Below are 22,692 nucleotides of genomic sequence, written 5' to 3'. Positions count from 1 at the left end.
TGGTAATACAATTTCTACTGAATTAAACTTTGAATTACTTTATTATTCGAATTGGCAATCCCCCAAAACATAATACTAGTGATGTTGCTCTATGCTGCCACCCTGGGGACAGTGAATGATGAATATGATATGAATGCCTCATAAACAAAAACAAATGAATTTACAGAACTTGTTTTTCCATTGCTCTTTAGGGTATTTCCAAAGTTATTTTCATCACTCAAAAATCCATGCTACAGTTACTATCTCGAAGGATTTGGTTTCTGTTATTAAAGTGGAAATAAATGGTGGGCAGAAAAATGAGAACAAAAGAGAAACCAGAGAATGATAGAACTGTCTTTTGATTTGTTTTCCAAAGAGTTAAACAGAAACCAAAATGGGATTTGAGTACACAATATAAAGCACAAAGAAACCACAGCATCAGAAAACGAAAAATGACTACCACAGACCGACTGCATAGAAAACGTGTGCAACTTCTGTCAAGTTTATTATCACATTGTTTTTGTTCAGTTATTAAGTTAACAGTTGTCTCAAAATGGAAAAACCTAAAATCTAGATGTACGTAACACTATACACAGAGGCTTGTGCTGTCGAACTGAACGTCATGGATAAAACAGAGGCACACGAAAATCACATGTGCGGTATCACTGAGCTAGAGTGTGTCCTGCTGAAACAAGACCAATGTCATGGCTGTATTGTGCATCAAAAATACTAAAATTCAACATTTTGAAATTTCACATAATCCGTACATTTCCATTAGAATGTTCACACACCAACAAAAAGCAAGAAAAAAAAAAGAAATCACCAATTAACATAATTTTTTAGACAGATCACCAGAGATTGAAAATAAGCTAGAGCTCTACTATGTTAGTGTATTTTTATTTTATTTTAAATTACACTTTCTTCCTCTTTAGGTTATTAAATGCACCATATTAAATGGTAATACATGTTCTTTAAACTGGTTATCATTGTGCTGTCATTTAAAAATCTACAAACACTGCTCTCTGTTTACTGTCGGTCCGGCTGGAAGGATTCCATAATGATGGCATTCTGCGGTCTTGAGCAATAATGACATGATGTTGAAGCAATCGCTTCACATTCAGTTGTTGGCGGCGTCAGCATGCCTGATCCAGTTGTCTTCCTCAAACTCTTCCTCGGTTTCTTTGGGAGCTCTGGATCACAAATACACAAACATCAACGTTTATTTTGCACATACTGACTATCGAAAACTGACTATGGGAGCCATTGGCTGAGTCAAGAACATGACCAAATGATGAGTCAAAAGACTTTTTGAGTTGCCAAATAACAGAATCACTCATAGTTTGTTCATGCTTCAGTTTTGTGGATGAATTAGTGAATTACAGAAGTTACAGATCTACAAAGTGATTTGAAGAACTAAAAGGAATATAACTGATTATAAAAATAAATAAAAAGGCTCATAAGTAGGGCTGCCCCCGATTAAAGATGTTCTAGTCAACTAGTCATCCTTCATTTAAGCCATTAGTCGACTAATCTCACGTTTATATCAATTTAATTACTGAAATATATACTGGGGGAAAGCACCAGCAAAAGTACGGTAATCATTATGAATGTGGCGGAAAAAATAGCAAGGAGACATTTCAATTATTGATGAATAAACTAGTGTATTCCGAGTCAGTGTCGGCTGAAAAGATGAAGTTGACGATGTTGACTCACCATCTCCGCTGTAGAGTGGACCTTTCATACGGATTTCATAATTCGTGTTTGATTTGAATTGTTTGGTTTTAAAGCACTCCATGTCATGCAGTAAGTGCGCTATACTTCAGCTTCCTCACTCCGCACAAACACCTGGATATGCACCTAATAATAGCGCACATTTATCTAGGTTAACGTTAGAGCGAGTGGCCAAGTTACTTACATGTTTCAGATCATAATCCATATTTGAGGTCGATGTATAATAGGCGAACGTTTGGATTCTTTGCCCGAAATACTGTAATTACCACAAAGACCCGCCATTAACGATCTGTCCCTCACGGACTGCGTGACTTCACTATTTCCTGTGGAGTTTTTTTCCTGTGACTAACTGACTAATACAATTTTGGTCGACGAAGCCTCTTCTCGTGTAATATGGACTTTAAGGGGCAGCCCTACTCATAAGAGTCATTCATTGCTGTATTTTTTCATGGAACATTGATAGGAATGTTTGGGTGAAATATTCCTTTTATAGTAAATGTTAGTGTAGTGATTAACAAGACGAATTACAATGGTACTTCGTTTTAAAAACATTTCGCTGTACCTTATGTAGCGTGGTTCACACTTTCCCTGGACCACCTCCTTAGTCAGTTCCACAGCAATGATGTCAGACTGAGGCACCTCAAACATGGGCTCCAGCAAGAGCTTCTCCTGAAGGACCAGAGAATACACACATCAGAGACACTAGAAGAACATTCATTACTAAATTAATGTTTTCTGCTGTTTACCATGATGGAGCGGAGACCCCTGGCTCCTGTCTTGCGTTCCAGTGCATAACGGGCAATTGCCCTTAATGCATCTGGGGTTACATTCAGCTCACACTGGCAAAAAAATCATAAAACCAGAAGATAAATAACTAGATTTGAAAGTGGCCATAATGTCACGTGTGTGATATACATACTTTATCCATACTGAAGAGGGCTTGATATTGAGGGACCACTGCGTTACGAGGCTCGGTAAGAATCTGCACCAGCATCTCCTCGTCCAGACTGTGCAGTGGGACCACCACAGGCAGACGGCCCACAAACTCTGGGATCATGCCGAACTCGATGAGGTCCCGTGCTTCAACGTGCCGCAGGAGCCGGTCCTTTTCCTCAATCTCTGCCATTGCGTCCACTTCATTCCCTGAACTGTTGGCCAGATCTGCAGCTGCTGCAGCTCTACGCCCTTTGCCCATGTTAGAGGGCGTCCCAAAACCAAGATACTGTAGGGCACAAGAAGAAACTATAACACACTGAGAGTCAAACAACCTGCAAATAATTGTACTGTAGAAAACTCACCTTTTCATTCTTCCTCCGGCTGATGATTCGGTCCAGCCCGTTGAAAGCTCCCGATGCCACAAACAGGATGTTGGTTGTGTCCACTTGCACTGTCTCTCCTCTCAACTTCCTGCTGTTCTTCTCTGGGACACTAATGACTGTTCCCTCAAGCAGTTTCAGCAAACCCTGCAGACACACATAAACTTCAACATCAACAATAATCACAGAAATTACACAGTACAGGAAATATAATCCCGCTAGGCCTTTCTGTTGCTTGTGGCACAGTGAATTACTAGATTCTTCTGTCTATCCTATTCTGCATTGGACATCACAGGAACTACTCTTTGCTGGTTTGTGTCCTTCGAGGTCACATCAGCTACAGTAGGCCACCGAGGTACCTCAAGGTTCAGTTCTTGGTCCGCTTCTTTTTTGTCAATATACACAATACTACTGGGACCATTCATTAAGAGACACTGTTTTCCAAGCTTTTAAGCTTAACCTATTGTTGCCTCTCAACCAGTGTATGTGTATCAACAAATCTTGACTTGATGGAATCTTGCCCTGGATGCAACTCAACCTAAACAAGACAATTCAACACAATACCATTATTTAGCAAGTAGGTCAGCAATTAACCGAGGAGATAGTGTTTCATTACCGTGACTACTTATCAGACCACCTGGTATGTGCAATTAACTTTAACAAATATGCTACAGTACATCTGATCCTGAATGAACCCAGGCACACTTCTTAAGCTCATTTCACTGTTTGATATAAGTTGCCCACATTGTCTGGATCTGTCAGATTCCAGTGAGAGAGCAGCCCCCTTTATTATTGATCATTTAATTTTTTTATGTTCATTTTCATATTAAAACCAGTAATGTACAATGTTCTCTAACCAGGCACAATGTAACACGTTTCCAGAGACATGCCATTTTTCTGTCCACATTAAAAGTGTTTAGGACCAGCCCATCTAAAATGGTCCAAAAATGATAAAGTTGGTATTGGTATTGGTAAACCACTTTTTTTTTACCTACTTTGTTTAACCACAGTGGGCGTTTTTGTGTCATTGCCCACGACAAATTTGATATATGCACGTTTACAGAAACCTCAATATCGGGGCTCAGGATGGTCTGGGCTTCTTGGAACAAAAAACAATCTCTAGAACACATTTCAATGTAAAATAAAAAATAAAAATCAGTCGAGCAACTAAGACCAACTGAGATGAATTAACCCTTTAAACTACAGTTATATGGAAGAGGAATCCAACTGACCAACAAAAAATTCTGTTGTTTATTTTGCTCGTAGCTCTTTAGATTTACATTTACATAATGTGATGATGAGTTAGCCAATAGCTAAATAAATAAAAACAAAATTGCACACATTTTAGTACACTACTTATATATATAAAAAAATACATTAATTTATGTCTACGCAACATTCCTGATGTTCGTTCAGACAGTGACTCTGTAAGAGATTTACAGTGTCAAGTAGTTCAGTAGGCCAGTAACTGGCAGTGACGGCATCATACAGCTTTGGGAGAGATGAATGTGGTTGAAATATAATCATGTACCTGCTGAACTCCTTCCCCCCCGACATCTCTCAGCTGATGAATTCCAGGCACACTGCCGATCTTATCCACCTCATCCAGGAACACTATGCCTGCAAGAGAACACGAACGACAAATCACAGACAAGGGTTAATTTTTAACACTAAAAAGAGAAAGAGGAATCAAAATGTTTCAGTGAAATTTTTAAAGGTCAAGCATGTTGGTGTTTTATATTAGTCAACTTCTGTTCCTCATGATGAAATAATATGTCATTGCTTATTAAATCAAGTTTTTGTATAGTTGGGCGGCATTATTTTAGTGTGCTTGCTTCATTGGAATGCAGAACATAAATGTACAATGTTATAAAAGTACGTCATCGGTCTGGCCATCTTCAGCTCCATGAAACCATTCGTTACGACAGTAAAACATATTTTATTGAATACCGGCACACATTTTTTAAATACCTTCTTTAATGCACACCAATTAAATCAGTTACGGTTTACTGACACGGATTCACGAAAACGACTAAAAACGCTGTATTATTTATGCCAGGCCAGTAGTTGATGTTACTTTGTAAAGAAACACTACACGCCTATAAACTGAACACGTAACATGCATGTTTTTGTCATTTACAAAGAGACGATAACAATTCTGTTTCAAAAAACATGCACTTTGAAGCCCGTTTTAAAAAGTGTGCATTTTCAGGCTTACAAAACGTTGTGGTTGTGTAAACAAGTGGTTCCCAAACTGGGATATGTGAGGTGACAGCAGTTCGTTAAATTCTACTCCATATTTAAATAACACTAAAACCAAGCATGTATTTCTAACAGGAAAAATGACGCATCTTTTTTTTTTTTTTTTTTTTATTTATTTTTTTATTTTTTTATTTATATGACGCATCTAGTATAAAATTGGGAACATTATAGTGCCGTAAAAAGTCAAATACATGACAATCAAATTACCTCATCAAAACCGACTGCATCCACACAGCAACTGTGCACATGATAGTTATAATTTGTATATATGATATATACAAATATAGTCTAATAGTCTAATATAGGACTGTGCGTAAAGATCGATTTAAGACTCAAAATCTCTTCGATGTTGATCATATATTATACGAGCAAGAATGCGTTTTTTCTCGAATATGTGACATTGATTTTCAAACTAAATATATTGAGTTCAACAAAAAAAAACTAAAAGGTAATTTTAAGTGGCATGCATTTTAAACAAAGCATTGTCAGTATTGTTTGCTATAGTTCCAATGAAAGCCACAGCAGAACTGTTGTGCATCTCCAACACACAGTGGTGTTTTGTTACTCATGAATCAGTAGGTCAATACATAGGTGTGTTTGACTTGAAGTGAGGCTGTGCAGACGGATTGGTGTGTGACATCAATGTACCGCTCGAGCGATTGGAAAGCATACGTCTGCTCTCTAACTCACGGTGCTTTAATGTCACACACCGATTAGTCTGCGCAGACCGCTTTAAAGGGATACTCCACCGTTTTTTCATATTAAACTATGTTATTCCCTTAACTAGAATACCATAGCAAGTGCTTGTAAGCACTTCGACTTCGGCGCAGTAATATCTTCACTAGAGGGAGCGGGGCCGGTGAGAGGATTTTTCACGAGTGAAGATATTACTGCGCCAAGTCGAAGTGCTTACAAGCACTTGCTATGGTATTCCGCCATACAATATAGTTATCCATTTTACACGCTTAGAAAAGCGCAACGTTTTGTTTTGTCACCGTCCTAGGTCGAGTTACACTACGCGAGTAACTGTATTTAAATAGGGAAAACGTGGAGGTGTTTGGTAGCTTCTCTGCTTGGCCCATATTGAATGAACTGGGCTAAGCTAAGTGCTAACAAAGTTTCGCCGCAAGACAGAGCGATTGAGTGCACGCACTGAGACGAGAGAGGTATGTATCAACTCATCTTAGTTAAGGGAATAACATAGTTTAATATGAAAAATCGGTGGAGTATCCCTTTAAGTCGAACACACCTAATGATTCAACGGCCCATTCATAAATACAGACACTTGCTTTGTTACTGAATGAATGACCTACTGTCGGTTTTAGTTCAATAATTAAAAGCATCACTTCGTTTTTTTACCATAATTTCATATTTCTCTATTGAACATTTTTATTTAAAGTCCCCCTGTGGTGAAAATTAAGCTTTTAATGTTGTTTATATGTCTATGTGGTGTTTTTAATATAATTTAAGACAAACCATATACAAATTCATAAGTCGACACCATTGCTGAGTATTTTCTCTTTAAATCTGCAGTGAACCAAAGACAGTCTCAAAAACACGCTTTGAAATCGCTGGTGTTTCTGACGTTACAAACTACCTTGTAACCAATCAGATCAACGTGTGATCGTAAACCAGTGGATCTCTGAGCTGAGTGAGTGAGTGGAGGCGGGGTTCATTTGCATATTCATAGAACCGCGTATATTAAATGAGGCAAGGGTGTAGAGTTACATTCAATCTTTTTTAAAGGCATGAAGATTTTTTTTTCATGGAAAAATGATTTACTACAGCAGGACTTTAAAACAATATCTAAAACATTATTTATGGCATTGTAATTGCATTCATGCCACCTCTGATCAGCATTAAACTGTGTGTAAATACATCTAGATGCAGCTTGTGCCACTGCAATGCAAAGATGGCTTTTGGTGATACTGATTTAATTTGATTGAAATTATTTATTTAATTTAATTTATTGCTTTATTTATTATATTAATAAATTTGACAAAACATGACATACATTTAATTGGAAATTAGAAAAACGTTGCCTTATAAAGGTAAAAAATGCACCTGAAAATCTATTTAAGGGGGAAAATTTTATGATCCCTTAATGGAAAAAGCGTGACTGCAGTGTAAGTGGAATAGATGATAAATGCCTCAGGGGGTTCGCCACTCTAAAAAGTTTGGGAATCATTGGTGTAAATGAACGGCATTACAAAGTTTTTAGTTGAAAACGGTGTCATGTTGAGGTGTTAAGATGAAGTGTGAGAGTCTGACCTTGCTGGGCTTTCTCAACAGAGTAGTTGGCGTCCTGCAGAAGTTTGGCAATGACAGATTCGATGTCCTCGCCTACATATCCCGCCTGGGTCAGGGTGGTGCAATCGCAGATGGCGAAGGGCACATCCAAGCATTTAGCCAGAGTCTGAGCCAGAAGGGTTTTACCTGGTTCAATGTGAACAATATCACGAAAGGATTAACACAATTTCAAGCTTCAATAAACATCAAAATGAGCACATTTCATTCATTTTATTTTTTTATTCAGACATGGCAGATTATTTTTGCTGATAATGTAACACTAGTTTTGAGGTTTTCTCTCATAGAGATTAGAGTATGACACTTTTAGCAGTCCTCTTGCTCAGTCTTGTTCTTGTCCTGTCTTCAATACTACAGTAGTGTTCAAATATTATGAAAGGATGATGAATCAAGTAAATTATTTATTTTAACCTGAAAATGTTCATTAATGCTTCGAAACATTTTTATATTTGGGGGAAATCCTTGGTATTTTCATGAGGTTCACAGTAAAATATAAATTGGATAAATATTTATCAATATAGCCATTCAATTTTAGGCAGCTGTTAATTTAAATTGTAAATGGACAATCCTCGTTCCTTCGGTTTGTCAGGTGCAAAACATTATTGCTATGCATCAATTATTGTAAAAAATTGTCCACAAGATGGTGCAATAAAGTGTTATGTGGAAAACCTGTACTAACCTGATCCAGTAGGTCCCAGCAGCACAACATTGCTTTTCTCCAGTTTGATTTCAGTGTGGGTGGAGTCAAGCACGTCCCCGCCCCTTTTGTCTTGAGGAGCTTGCTGATTGGTCTGCTGCTGAACCGATGCACCCAGAGCGTTGCCATGGGGACTGATGCCAGCGATCTGAAGCAGCTCTGAAAGAACAGCGCCACCACTTCACTTCATCCCAATCCAGTAAAGCATGTGTAGTTTATTTAAACACAGAAAAGCAACATGACTCCACAGGTATTCTGCTGTCAACGCTGAACTCCTGTGGGCTAAATCTCTCTAAAAATATGAAATAACCAAACACAGATGTGGCTGAGATTTTGTTTCCTCAAAGTTCTACTTTTGGTCAAGTATGGAATGTGCCATTTATTTATTTTTTTGAGTAATTTTTTGTGTGTAACAGTTTACAAAAGATCTAATTGTATTTTATGGAGGAAGAAAAAAAAAAAGATAATTATTAATAATGGGGAAACTATTGCTTTAACAAAGATTTTAATTTTAGAATCTATTTTTCATAAATAAGTCACTTTTATACATGAGCTGACAGTCACACATATCTTCATTTCATATCTCAGGATCTTAGGCTAGCTGTCACTCTTACTCAAACCATATTGACGTCATCAGTCTGGCCTAGTTTCCAGAGCGTGTCCAGTATGAGCCAGACTGGGAGCCCTCCTACTGGCCCATCTCCACGCTATAAATAATGTGTGACATCGGAATGGGCAGAGACCATGTGCTGGCCAAGCTCAGACAGTAACTAGGACATTGAAACACTTTATCCAACTTTATGGAGGTGAGCGATGATCCTGAAGCGGCCCGTATCGTTCACAGACGGCTGATATGTGTACATAAACATAAAAGTCATGTTGTGTCTTATAATGTTTGTATAACAAACCAATTCAAAAGGGTCACTCCAGGTGTTTCCTCTGGTACGTTATTTTATGTAAAAGTGAAGTACATTAAACAATCACTTACTTGTAAACCGGTATTCATCTTCACGCCTTCTGATCTCTAATTCTACAGAGAGAAGGACAGTCAAATTACTAACGCCACAAAATGAGTTGTGTAACAGTAACAAGGGGAAAGGTCAAAGTGTGACAGCATAGAACAGTGGTTGTAAAACTTTTTAAGAGCAACCCTTTTTTTCTTTTTTTGAATTGACGCGACCCATACAGGTGCTGGTCATAAAATTTGAATATCATCAAAAAGTTGATTTATTTCAAGAATTCAACTTAACAGGTGAAACTAATATATTATATAGACTCATTACATGCAAAGTGAGATATTTCAAGCCTTTATTTGTTATAATTTTGATGATTATGGCTTACAACTTATGAAACCCACGAAATCAAAATCCCAGAAAATTAGAATATTAGATGAAATCACACAGTAAGTACTCAGTAATACCATGGTCATTGAACCAGGTTTTGGTTCTTTTAGCAGTGTGGGCAGGTGCAAATCCTGCTGATTTGATGATATTCTAATTTTATGACCAGCACCTGTATATAGGCGTACAACTGGGCCAAAGGAGCATTTTACTTTATTCTCCTTTAAGCCACTAGATGGCACACAAATTCAGCTCAGCACTTTTCTTAACAATCGCTTTTGATGATGCACTGGCGGATCCTTGATGCAAAGTTGAGTCTGCACTAATTTGATCTAGCTATATATGCAAGGATGCTAATTAACCGGTTAACCGACAGCAAGAGTTTTAACAAATTAATAGCCTACTATCGTTTGCTGCATGCTTAAAAAATCCCATACAAATATTTTTGTTTGTTTTTGAGAGAAAACAAACAAACAGGTAAGTCACATATACTGTAAGTGGCATTTTATTGCATCAAAAAATAATACCGGTAATTAAATGTTATAACGTAGGCCTACTACAAACATTATAAACACCATGAACATAGCTATAGACTATTTTAGTTCCCCTCACTCCACAAGAAATCCTTTAAATGTAACGGTATTTAGAACAGAACAAGAATAAAAAAAAAATATAAGTAGCCTAACTATAAACAAGCCAAAACGAAATAATTTAAAGCAAGACTGAAACAATCAAATAAATAAATGCTTCTTGAACTTTCAATTCATCAAAGAATCCTAAATTATATATTTTTGTTTTATGGTTTCCACAAAATATGAAGCAGCACAACTGTTTTCAACATTGATGATGATGATAAATGTTTCTTGATCATCAAATCATCATATTAGAATGAGCTCTAAAGGATCATGTGACACTGAAGACTGGAGTAATGATGCTGAAAATTCAGCTTTGATCACAGGAATAAATTGAAATAGAAATCGTTTATTTAAAATTGTAATAGTATTTCATAATATTTCTGTTTTTACTGTAGATCTGTTTTACTTTTTAGATCAAAAAGATCCTGTCACGCATGTGTTTCATGTTTGTGTGAGCGTATGGCTTTGGGGGCGTGCGCTCTTATGTGTGTGTCTTGAGTGTTTGGGGCCGTGCGCTCTTATATGTGTGTCTTGAGTGTTTGGGGCCATGCGCTCTTATGTGTGTGTCTTGAGCGTTTGGGGGCGTGCGCTCTTATGTGTGTGTCTTGAGCGTTTGGGGCCGTGCGCTCTTATGTGTGTGTCTTGAGTGTTTGGGGCCGTGCGCTCTTATGTGTGTGTCTTGAGTGTTTGGGGCCGTGCGCTCTTATGTGTGTGTCTTGAGTGTTTGGGGCAGGGTGTCTGGATCCTGACACTTCTGTCTAATCTTGGTTTCGATGTCAGGGTTCTGACATCCATGCTCCCTGCACTTCTCTCTTGTGTCTTGTTTTCTGTTCGGGCACATGACAGATGAGCGTATTCGTCTGCCATGTGCTCTTCTGTCCCGTGTGTTTTTGTGAGCACATGGCTTCTGTCGTGTTTGTTTGCGATGTGCTCTTCTGTCATTTATTTTTGACGTGCATTATGCATAGGGAAGGAAACAAGGCAGGTAATGAGGGAGGACAGGTGGGACATTATGCAAATGGTTTTTGTTTGTTTCTGTGTACCATGTGCTCTTCTGTCAGTCTTTAGTCTTGGCCCCATCCCCCTTGTTACCTGGCCATTGGTTTATTTGCCCCACCTGTCATCCCTTGTTTCCTTCCCTATTTAATCTCCCTGTGTTTTCTGCCCTGAGCTGGTTCATTGTTTTTACCCAGCTTAGGTGTTTTTCTGTCTTGTCGGTGGGATCTGCCAGTCCCAGCCCCGGTGATTCCTGCTGTTTGCTTGCCCTGGTCTGTGTTTTTCCCCTACAGGGTGTTTTTTTTGCACATGACATAATCTTTCACACTAACCTTGTGGGGAAGGAAGTATGCTGGCAACATGCAGATATGTTTCTTCGCTGAGGAGCCGAGACTGAACTCAGGCGTTCCAGCGGTACAGCGGAAGTGGCAGGGAGACCCCTTTTGTGGTCACTACGAGTTACATTGTGACAACGAATGGGGTTAAGAGTCTAATCACGCCACCTTGGCTGTCTCCCTGTCGTGAGACTGGCACGGACGAAGGACTCAGAAGGGTCACCTGACCTGCGAACGGGCCTCATATGGAAACACTGGGGTGTCCAGCCCGCAGGGTGGAATGTTTCAACCCCAGGGGGGATAAGGTGGCTTGCCAAGGGAAAGACACATGCTCATAGAGGCTTACAGTGGAAATACACATGTGGGGGTCGCCCAAGGGGGGAACCATGCACATGGAGGCACCTAGCCAACGCGAAAGCTGCCGGTGGCATAGCTCCGGTGTTGACGTCAACGACGCTGGAGGAACTCAGGGCTTCTCACCTGAGGAGAATATCGCACGTATCCAGTCCGAGGAGTGGAATGGCAAGAAAGCGAAGACACCTGAGCAGATCCTAGTACCGGCTAGTTGAAGCGAGACACTGGCTCCACTCGGAGATTGTAGAATCTCGTGAATGTGTTGGGTGTCGCCCAGCCTGCAGCTCTGCAGATGTCTGTTAGCGAGGCGCCATGTGCTAGAGCCTAAGGGGAAGCCACACTCCTGGTGGAGTGTGCCTTCACACCAAGGGGGCACGGTCGACCTTGCTGCTGGTATGCAACCTTTGCTTGGAGAGAGCCTTTCCCTTCAGCTTCCCACCATAACAGACAAAGAGCTGGTCTGAGGTCCTGAAACACTGCGTTCTGTCTATGTAAGCACAGAGGGCGCGTACTGGACAGAGCAGTGCCAAGGCTGGGTCTGTCTCCTCCAAGGGCAGCGCTTGCAGGTTCACCACCTGGTCTCGAAAGGGAGTGGTGGAAACCTTGGGCACGTATCCAGGCCGGGATATAAATGGCTCGAAACGACCTCCTTGGACCACCTTGATGTATGCTACTGTCGCGGTATTGTCTGAGCGGACTAGTACGTGCTGGTTCTTGAGCAATGCACGGAAGCGGTGCAGAGCCAAACGTACAACCAGCAACTCGAGGCAATTGACATGCCAAAGTCGCTGGGGTCCCGTCCAGGAGCCCGCGGCAGCATGTCCATTGCACATGGCACCCCAGCCCGTGGTGGAGGCATCTGTTGAGACAACAACATGCCTGGAAACTCGTTCTAAGGGCACTCTGGCCCGTAGAAAGCTGAGGTTCGGGTGAAGGTCTGACAGCAGGTCGGAGTAACTGGTACTCTGAGCGTGCCTTGTTGCCATGCCCACCTCGGGACTCGATCGCGAAGCCAAAACTGAAGCAATCTCATATGAAGCAATCCGAGCGGCGTAGCTGTGGCTGCGGATGCCATATGCCCAAGGAGCCTCTGAAATAACTTCAGTGGAACCGCACTCTTGCCCTCAAACTGTCTCAGGCAAGTCAGAAATGACTGCGTCCGCTCACTCGTAAGCTGCCCCCAATGGCGACCGAGTCAATTTCCATACCGACAAAAAAAAAGAGATCCACTGCACGGGGGAGAGTTTGCTCTTTTCCCAGTTGACCCGAAGGCCCAGACGGGCTAGGTGCCGGAGCACTAGGTCCCTGTGTTCAAAACCTGGTCTCGAGACTGAGCTACGATCAGCCAGTGGCACAAGGGCTGCCTCGACGACTTTCGTGAAGATGCAAGGAGACAGGGTACAATGAAGTACCTTGGGGTACAGGGTACAATGGGGTACAGGGTACAATGAAGTTTCTTGGGTACAATGAAGTAGGGGCTGTAGAAGCCGGACTTCATTTCGGCTGGAAGGACAGTCTCGATCGCACCATGGTGTAGCGGACTCCCCGGAAGCGGGGAAGAGACCACACGAACTGAATCGCGTAGCCGAGCCTGATGGTTCTCGCGACCCAGCGGGACAGGTTGGGAAGCTCTAGCCAAACTCCCAAGAACTGTACCAGCGGGGTCATGCGAACCACAGACGTACCCCTCGATGGGGCAGTGAGGCGGAATGACCGGACCGGTGTGGGGGCAGGGTCATTTGCCGCGTCCTGACAGAGGAGGCCAGGGAAGGACCAGCGTTCCACGGGGGCCTGCTCTGCTAGGGGTCTGGTGACAGAAGGGGATGAGAGTGGCGAGGCTTGTGAGCGGCGCGCACTGTCATCCGAGACCTCTGGTGGCTCAGAGATGGGCGTGTTTCAGTTCTTTCTTTAACCAGATTGGGGAAAGGAGAGCAAAAGATTCTCCCCTGGCCCTCCACAGGGGGAAGGAGTGGCCCTGCTACCATCTTCTGTGAAGAACTAATCGCCATCTCTGAGCAGCCCGTCTCAGGGCTCCGCTTAGCCTGGCGTGAAGGCTGCTGCTGGGGCCGAGCGGGAGAGGCGGGAGCTGCAGGAGGGCGCCCTCGGCGGCGAGCGGGCTGAGGGTTCTGTGCCGACGGCTGGGTGGAGGCAGCAGCGGGCCGTCGGGGCAGAATATGCTTTATCGCCTCAGTCTGCTTCTGGGCGGTCGAGAACTGTTGGGCGAAGTCCTTGACCGCGCCGCCAAAAAGGCCAACCTGGGATATGGGAGTGTCGAGGAAGCGGGTTCGTTCAGCATCTTGCATACCTGATCATCACCTGGCCCAGGAAGCATGGGGTCAACATCGTCGCTCAGAGAGCGAGGTCGGTGGCGGCACGCAGCTCATCAAAGAGCCCTGGGTCAGTCCTGCCCTTGTGCATGTCCCTGAGCATCCATGCCTGATAGACCTGCAGGATGGCCATGGCATGCAAAGAGGCGGCTGCCTGCCCCGCAGCTCCATAGGATTTTGCAACGAGAGTCGACAAAAACCTACAGGCTTTGGAGGGGTGCTTAGGGTCACCACGGGAGGAAGCACTCTGAGGACACAGTTGCATCGCAACAGAATGTTCCACCGGGGGAAGCCCAGTGTACCCTTTGGAAGGGGAGGAAAGGCGGAGAAGGTCGCCGAGCGATCACGGGAAGACAATGGTGCCTTCCAGGACCTCGTGACCTCCTCATGCACTTCCGGGAAGAAAGGTATTGGGGGCAGACAGCACCCAAAAACCAATCGTCCAGCAGCGAGCGCTCAGGACAGGGTGGAGGGTTCCACTCGAGCCCGATGCTCACGGCTGTGTGTCTGAATACACAGACACACAATTTCTAAGTACATCACACAAAGAGTGAAATGCACGCAAAAAAAAATTCCGCCCAGATACCGAACGAATGTCAAGAAAAAAAAATAAATACACATCCAGTACACAAGAGTATCTACAAGAAAGAGTTTGTTGTAAGTCACCAGCAGCACAGCAGCTCCAGACAAACAATGACACAAAAACTGACACTAAAAAAGCTAATATTACAACAACATCATTGGTTCAGTGAAACATCAAAACCAATGTTACTCACATATGGAGCAGAAACAACGCAACCTCTGTGTCTGTTTTTAAGCCTTCCCGCTTAAGTCTCTCCAGCGCTGGAAAGCTTTGCTAATAATAACGTGGGTCCTAAAGCTCTTTCCTGATCATAACCCTTATTTTCAGTGATATTCCTCTGAGATTTTCTCTTTTGTAATGTCTCTCAGCCATCTCTCTCTCTATAGTCTTTCTTCTCTCTCTCCTCCCCCATCATGGGTGGATACACTTCTCACTGCTGATTGACTACAAGTGTGTTGCGCTACTCGGTCTATTCCACTTTCTACAGCGTTTCTCTTTAACTTTAAATCAAGATGACAGCAAATATAAAGTCTTGTTTTCTGTGATCAAACTGAAGCAAGTTTTTGATTAAACAAATTAAACAACAACAACAAATCTGCTAACTGGCTCAGAAAAATCTACTTAATTCAAAAGGAAGTTTTCACAACTCATTGACAGATATTTGTTCTTGCTTTAATCACAAACTCACTTAATTTTGTTGCATTTTTCAAGACTTTTCAAGACTTGCATTTTTCAAGATTTTACATTTGTTTCTCAAATAATTGAATCAAAGACGTCTGCATCGGAAAACAGGACAAAAATACTGAGGAAGATTAACAACATTTAATTCCATGACTTAATTAATTTAAGACTTCCTAATCTGGTTTAAGACCCTTTTAAGACCTTAATTTGAGTAAGAGTGAATTAAGACTTTTTAAGACCCGTAATTACCGTATTTTCCGCACTATAAGGCGCACTTAAAAGCCTTTAATTTTTTCAAAAAACGACAGTGCGCCTTATAATCCGGAGCGCCTTATATATGGATCTGGCGCCTTATATTAATGTCTGTAAAACAACCGCTGACTTAAACCTTGTTTATACTTTCGCCTGGCACCGGAGCGCGAGCCTCCGCTGACTGCGCGCGCACCTCCCCAAACAGACGAGGCATTTATACTTGACGCAACTGTTTTGTTTTAGACTGAACACCAGACCATACAACTGATTTAGACGCGCAAACTGGTTGCCGGTGTGATGAGATGTACTAATATCCATCTGCTCGGGCAGATCCGGTTCAAAGTCGTGCATTATCGGATGCGGAGGCGCGCGCGCTGTCACAATGACGTCATTTTGCCGCGCGCGCGCCTCCGCATCCGAAGATGCACGACTTTGAGCCGGATCTGCCCGAGCAGACGGATATTAGTTTTTTATTACCTTCGCGTCGAGTATAAACAAGGTTTTACAGCTCAGCCACTTGTTTTTTCATATTTTTTTGCAAGTGGTAGATCTTGGTTTACATTTGGACTTTGGATGTGATCTTAGGCTTGAAAAGGTTGGTGACCACTGCATAACGCAAACCCAGTCAAACGTTTGACTGCAGTATCTTCTATTCTATGCGCCTTATAATCCGGTGCGCCCTATATATGAAAACAGTTCTAAAATAGGCCATTCATTGAAGGTGCGCCTTATAATCTGGTGCGCCTTATAGTGCGGAAAATACGGTATGTCAAAAGACTAAAATTAGTGATAACATTTTACAGAAAGATTCAATTTGTTACCATTAGTCAATGCATTAAATATCATGAGCAATGAATAACAATTTTGACAGCATTTTGGCAGCATTCATATATTGATTTTATGAATGAATGCTAGATCATGATAAAATACAAACCTCTGGGAGAGAGGGAACTCTGTTTCTCTGTTTCCGCTTGCTGTCGGCCCGCTGCTGGGAGGTTGTTGTTGATCCGTTTGTAATGATTATAGACAGCAACTGACAACACTTTCTTGGCATACGACTGGCCAACAACAAATTTGTCAAGGTAGGCATAAATCTAAATACGTTGAGACAAAAGAAGCCCATGTCAGATTTGTTTACTGCATTTTCAAGATTCCAATTCTAAGAACTGCTGTCACAGGATTGGCTTTTAGAAGTTTACTTTCAAAAAGTTGATTTAATTACACGAAGATGAACTAAGTTGATGCAATAATAATAACAGAACTGTATAATTATGGTGTGTTGGAATCGTACCTTTTTAGGAGGCGGAGGGGGTTTCTGAGCAAATGCAAATTTAACATGCTCAGAGCTCTCTGCTTCCTTGTTCAAACCTTTCTTGGAGTCAGTCTCAGACAGAACCACAAAGAAATGATGGCATTTTTCACATTTCACAAACCGTGTGGAGGCTGTATGGAGTAAAGACAAGACAGGTATTCAGTTAATGTAAAAACACAAGTGATTAGCATAGACATGAATACTAGGGTCTGTTTGGTAATATGTGCATTCTGTATAACATAGTTTGAGCAGTTAAAGGGTTAGTTCACCCTTGTGTCGTTCCAAACTTGTAAGACTTTCGTTCATCTTCAGAACACAAATTAAGATATATTTAATGAAATCTGAGAGCTTTCTGTCCCTCCATTGACAGTTACGCAACTACCAATTTGACGCTTGAAAAAAATTCATAAAGAGATTGTAGAACTAATCCATATGAATTGAGCAGTTTAGTCCAAATTTTCTAAAGAGACATGATCGCTTTAAATGATGAATAGGTTTATTTTTGGCTGTTATTCACATACAAACATTCACCTCATCAGTTGTGCGAAACAGAAGCTCAAAGCATGTTTGCTTGACGCATGAGAACCAATGAGGTTCATTCTCATGTTACGCATCACGCTTGAGCTTCCGCAAGAACCAATGAGGTTCATTCTCGTGTTACGCATCACGTTTGAGCTTCCGCAAGAACCAATGAGGTTAATTCTCATGTTACGCATCATGTTTGAGCTTCTGCAAGAACCAATGAGGTTCATTCTCGTGTTACGCATCATGTTTGAGCTTCAGCAAGAACTAATGAGGTTCATTCTCATGTTACACATCACGTTTGAGCTTCAGCAAGGGGTTTGTTCTCGCGCGTCATGCAAGTTTGTTTGAGCTTCTGTTTAGGTTCACTAATCAGTGTTTTTATGTGGATAAAAGCCTAAATTAAATCTGTTCATCATTTAAAGTGATCGTGTCTCTTCAGAAAATTTGGACTAATCCGCTCAATTCATATGGATTAGTTTTACGATCTTTATGAACTTTTTGAGGCATCAAAGTTTCAGTTGCGTAGCTGTCAATAGAGGGACTGAAATCTCATCAAAATCTCATTTGTGTTCCGCAGGTGAAAATTTTTTATTTTTTATTTTTGGGTGAACTAACCCTTTAATATCATATAATAATCTATACTGTATATACCATCAGTTTTCAATTGGCTTTGCTTCAGGACCCAGATTTTACTTTTGGCATCATGTGGAGATAAAACTGATTCTTTTTTACAAAAATTAAACAAAACATCCAGGTCAATGATGTGACGCTCACTCTTTTTCCTATCTTTTAATTTATTAAAAGACACATTTTACGTACGAATTGCATTTTTAACAACTTGAATGCATCTATTCTATATTGGACATGGTTTTAAATTCTACATTTTTATATTTTATTGTAGGAATAATGTTGATAATGTGACGGTGTTTCAACTGTCCTGAAATCACAATGATGAAAAAAAAAAAAAAGTAGTTAGTTAATAGCCCCTTTCACATGTACAGCCGGTAAATGACCGTTAAGAGATCATGTGTGAACAGCACCTTTTCAAAAAATGCCAGAAAATCAGTTCTGGTAATTTCCCAGTTTGAGAAGTCGTAACATTACCAGTAAATTACTGGTGTGATGCCGAGCGTGAACAAAGAATGAAGATTATTGGTGTGAGCAAGTACAAGGTCAAAACGAGCTGACGTAAGAAGTCTGCTTCGGGACAATAATAAAGCTCTGTCGAAGCTGTTTATGGTCAGTTGTGTTTCTATGTGAACCAGCTGAAGGGAGTGGATTTACAATCCTCTTCTTGTATTTTATACAGTAATGAATTGGAAATCTTAGTTTTCTTAAAACCAGTGCGACTATTCTGATATTTCTTACAGTAATGTCTGTATTTGGTATCTGGTATCTGACCCATGTCAGGAATGCAGTGACAGTGTTTACTCATTTACCCAGCTTACAGAGAATAAATATGTACTTGTTTTGTAATTTGATTAATTCGGTTGTATGAGCAAATTAATTAGTTATATTTTTTTAGAAAGAGAATTGTTAGTTTGAACTTTATTCTGCTGTTCTCATGATATCTGCATGAGACATGTCAAGACAGCTGTGTCTATAAGGTGATGAAGGTCAATAACACACTACATGTACAGTATTCATAAACACATGAATACTCCGCATGTGTAATTCTTTTAAGGGTTTATATCACCATTGGTCACTATATGTTAAACTATGAGAGTGAATCATGTGTAGAAGTTTATCTCAGTGCTCTGTGTGGATGTAGACTTCATGTTCTGTTCCAGTGAAGTCCTGACTCAGCCTTGAAGGGAAAAATATCGCCTATGTTTAATCTAATTGTGTATGCGGGGGTTGTTTACTATTATTAGACGGCAGACGCATGTTACCATTATAGTTATTATAGAAAATGTTATCACTTTTTACTTCATAGTTGCACAACATTAACTTTTCTTAAAAATGGCATTAATATTTTTTACAAAACCATATAAAACCAACAAACAGATATTTCTAGAACATGGCACATGTGTTTTAAACTAGATTTTTCATTCCTTTTAACATGCTTTTCTTCCGTCATTGATCTGCCCTTAAAATGGCAACACTGTAATGCACAATAGAAAAGAAATTGAATCTAATACTTTATTTCTATGGTTATTACAAAAACATAATGCACATCAAATACTCAATACTTACACACTAAAGTCTCCACATGTGTACAAGGATCTCCACATTTGGGACACCTCAGCTGACTGCCACCCTTCCCTGCACCCCCGCCACCTGACGCCCGCTTTCCACCCGCCTCAGTTACGCCCTTCTGCAAACAGCATCAGCAGCAATGAAGACTTTATACATCCAACAAACATTCACATAATGTAGAAAACTCGATGAGATGATGACCTTTCCGCCGTCGCCATCTCTGGGTGAGCTTTCTTTAGAGGCGAAACACACTGCAGTTTGTGAAAACGATCGGTTGAGCACGAACAGAGGTAGATGAACTTCATCACACACCGGTCTAGTGAGGCTGAAGAGCTGAACATGTGAACGAGAGAAACCTGCAACGAAAACATGCAGAAGACACCAATTAAATCCGTTCGATTACACTTGATGGTATTACCTGTTATTGAGTTTGCCACTAAAAATACAACCACTTGTGAAAAAGAAGTGTGCTTTAAGTGCATTGAATGTGTACTTGTAGAGTACTTCAAAATTTAAAAGTGTATTAACAGATAATATAATAATAATGAAATAAAAGGTCACTTAAGTGTACTGAAGAGAGTACTTTCATGACTGTGTTTCGTAACACACTTTAGTCTTTTAAAAAGTGCACTTTGTAATGTCAAATTAATAGTTTTACTTTAAAATACATTTTAAATCATGGTTACAGTGCTTTAACCATATTTTAAAGAAAATAACAGTAATTATGAAATTATATATTTCAATCTTAAGTGGGTCAAAAACGCTTAAGTTCAGCTAACTGTATTTAATATAGATTTTAACTATAATACATTTTTATTTAATTGTAAGTGTCCAAAACATTTTTTTGTATGCTAAAGTGTATTTCTATTTCACACGGAGTACCACTGGTTTAAACAACATTGTAATATTGTGTACTTGTGCTAAAACCATCATCTCAGACACAGACAAAGGTCATAAAAACATAACAATCGTGAAAACAACAAAAAATCAATAAAAGTAGACCCTATTAAGAAACACCACTACTGTACAGTAGAAACACTACAATACTGTGATGTAAACATTAGTCATAATGAATGTATGAAAGAATAATAATACTAATACACTGTTGATTTATCTTGTGTTGGCTGTGTTTCAAAATGTATTGCCTATCTAGACCTCTTTATGGATATCATAGGCAACTTTTGAGGATGTCAATGATTTAATGACTGTTCAAGCATGTAAAGCACATACTGATATTTAAATGTTCAAATTGAATAATTAAGCATGTCAGTGATATTCAAATGTTTGTATTGAATATTTGAGTGCAACTATGGTGCAAAATGCTCAAAAATACTTTGCATTCAATGATGGAGCGCAGTAATGCCCCGAAATACCAGGATCCGATGCTGCATATGATTGGCAAAATGCTTTTAACTTAACATTAACATGAATTATTACAATTATTATGCAAACATTATTGTATTAAACTGTCGATTTTATGTTAGCAAAAATGCTGGCTAGGTAGGAAGCTCACTAGGTTTTGACAATCTATGTCAAGTAAACACATGATGTCGCTAGAACATGTGTATTTGGTTATTGTTTAGGTTTTGTTTTTTACAACAATACTTTGCATGCAGGTGTATGCAACACCCAGGCTGGCAATAACAAAACAAATACTGTTAGTCGGGCTTCAGAGCCAAAGATAAATGTAGCCTACTTTACCAGGCTTTTCTTTTTTTGGAGTGTTTATATGGTTGACTCACCTTTATGAACTGACTTTATAATCACCCTCGCTGCAGGTCTGCATGAACAGGACATCTTTAAAAGCAGATCTGGTGAGAAACATAATAAGAGTCCAAATTAAATAGCGTTACACACATAGGTTACAGTATTATACTGCCACAAATAAAGTAGTGGCAAAGTGCTGTCAGATATAATTATCATTCAATCATTACAAGGCCTATAACTACACGACGTGTCATATCTTTTATTAAATGAAAAGTTGACACCAACATGTATAGCGTTATTGCCGAAAGCAGTAATAAGACAGTACAGTGCTCAACTACACACGCGCTAACGGCAGACATACTTACTGGAACTCACTGTCCGAGTTTCCTCTAAACACGACTTCTCTTTCACGACTCGAATCTGACACTAGAATCTGAGCAGAATAAAAGGTTTAAGAAGTTTCATGCCAATGTCAGTGTCTGCGGGTCTCATAAAAGATGTTAGATGAAGTTTGGTGTTGATCAGTGTGATATAACCTCTGCTGTCATGAAGTGTGTCAGCGTGACGTACATAGCCAGATAGAGGTCTGTTTGTGTCACGTGATCGCGAAGGGGCGGGGTCTTGAGCCTGGCTGTTTCCTGTGAGGCGGAAAGTTCATAAACGTCCTCCAGGGGGCGCTTGAGAAACACCAATCCATTTTTGAGACGCATTTAAATATAAAAAAAAAAAAAAAAAAAAAAATAGTTTTGCTATTATGAATATTCTATCGTTTTGAAATCGTTTAAATAGCTTTTATGGGATTTTTATTTATTTGATAAACAAATGGGAATCCACTCTATCTGCGAAGTGGTTTTTTAAATGTAATCACAAACAATCCTGATTCGTTAACTGCGATCAGCGCTGAGAAAAGTAACAGGCGCGACGTGACAGAGCCGTTTATTTCACACCTGAATACATGTATAATAATGAAATATTTCTTACAATGATGGGAAATTAACGATGAAAAAAGAACCAAGAGTCATCATACAAAATGACAAAACTTTATTAAAAACATATTTGGCATGCAAAATACAAACATCGATAACAATTGCATTCCCACATCAAAAAACAGAAAAAAACAAAACAGTGAAAGGTCATATTTGTAATAAAAAATA

At 40.2% G+C, this 22,692-nt stretch overlaps 1 protein-coding gene across 1 annotated transcript; it reads right to left on the bottom strand.

Moving 5' to 3' along the window:
- Nucleotides 1-465: 465 nt before the first annotated feature.
- clpxb (caseinolytic mitochondrial matrix peptidase chaperone subunit Xb) lies at nucleotides 466-22,119 on the bottom strand. The gene is made up of 15 exons (XM_082158976.1): nucleotides 21,904-22,119; nucleotides 21,574-21,642; nucleotides 20,033-20,187; nucleotides 19,829-19,949; nucleotides 17,087-17,238; nucleotides 16,730-16,889; nucleotides 9,281-9,322; nucleotides 8,275-8,451; nucleotides 7,560-7,724; nucleotides 4,558-4,646; nucleotides 3,009-3,173; nucleotides 2,630-2,932; nucleotides 2,457-2,549; nucleotides 2,273-2,379; nucleotides 466-1,169 (listed from the first exon to the last, which is right to left on the bottom strand). Exons 2-15 carry the CDS (start codon nucleotides 21,626-21,628, stop codon nucleotides 1,097-1,099), a joined length of 1,857 nt encoding a protein of 618 aa, XP_082015102.1. The 5' UTR covers nucleotides 21,629-21,642; nucleotides 21,904-22,119; the 3' UTR covers nucleotides 466-1,096.
- Between the last annotated feature and the right edge of the window lie 573 nt (nucleotides 22,120-22,692).

The sequence above is a fragment of the Leuciscus leuciscus genome (genome assembly GCF_965113295.1).
Source record: "Leuciscus leuciscus genome assembly, chromosome: 25".
NCBI lineage: Eukaryota > Metazoa > Chordata > Actinopteri > Cypriniformes > Leuciscidae > Leuciscus > Leuciscus leuciscus.
The sequence above is the reverse complement of the archived record's forward strand: the minus strand, read 5'-3'. Positions and strand labels throughout refer to the sequence as shown.

Coding starts and splice junctions, on each gene's coding strand:
- clpxb (XM_082158976.1), bottom strand. CDS start 21,628: ATGTCCTGTTCATGCAGACCTGCAGCGAGGGTGATTATAAAGTCAGTT. Junction 9,323..16,729: donor GAGTTCCCTCTCTCCCAGAG/GTTTGTATTTTA, acceptor TTCTCTCTGTAG/AATTAGAGATCAGAAGGCGT. Junction 2,380..2,456: donor GGGGTCTCCGCTCCATCATG/GTAAACAGCAGA, acceptor CTGGTCCTTCAG/GAGAAGCTCTTGCTGGAGCC.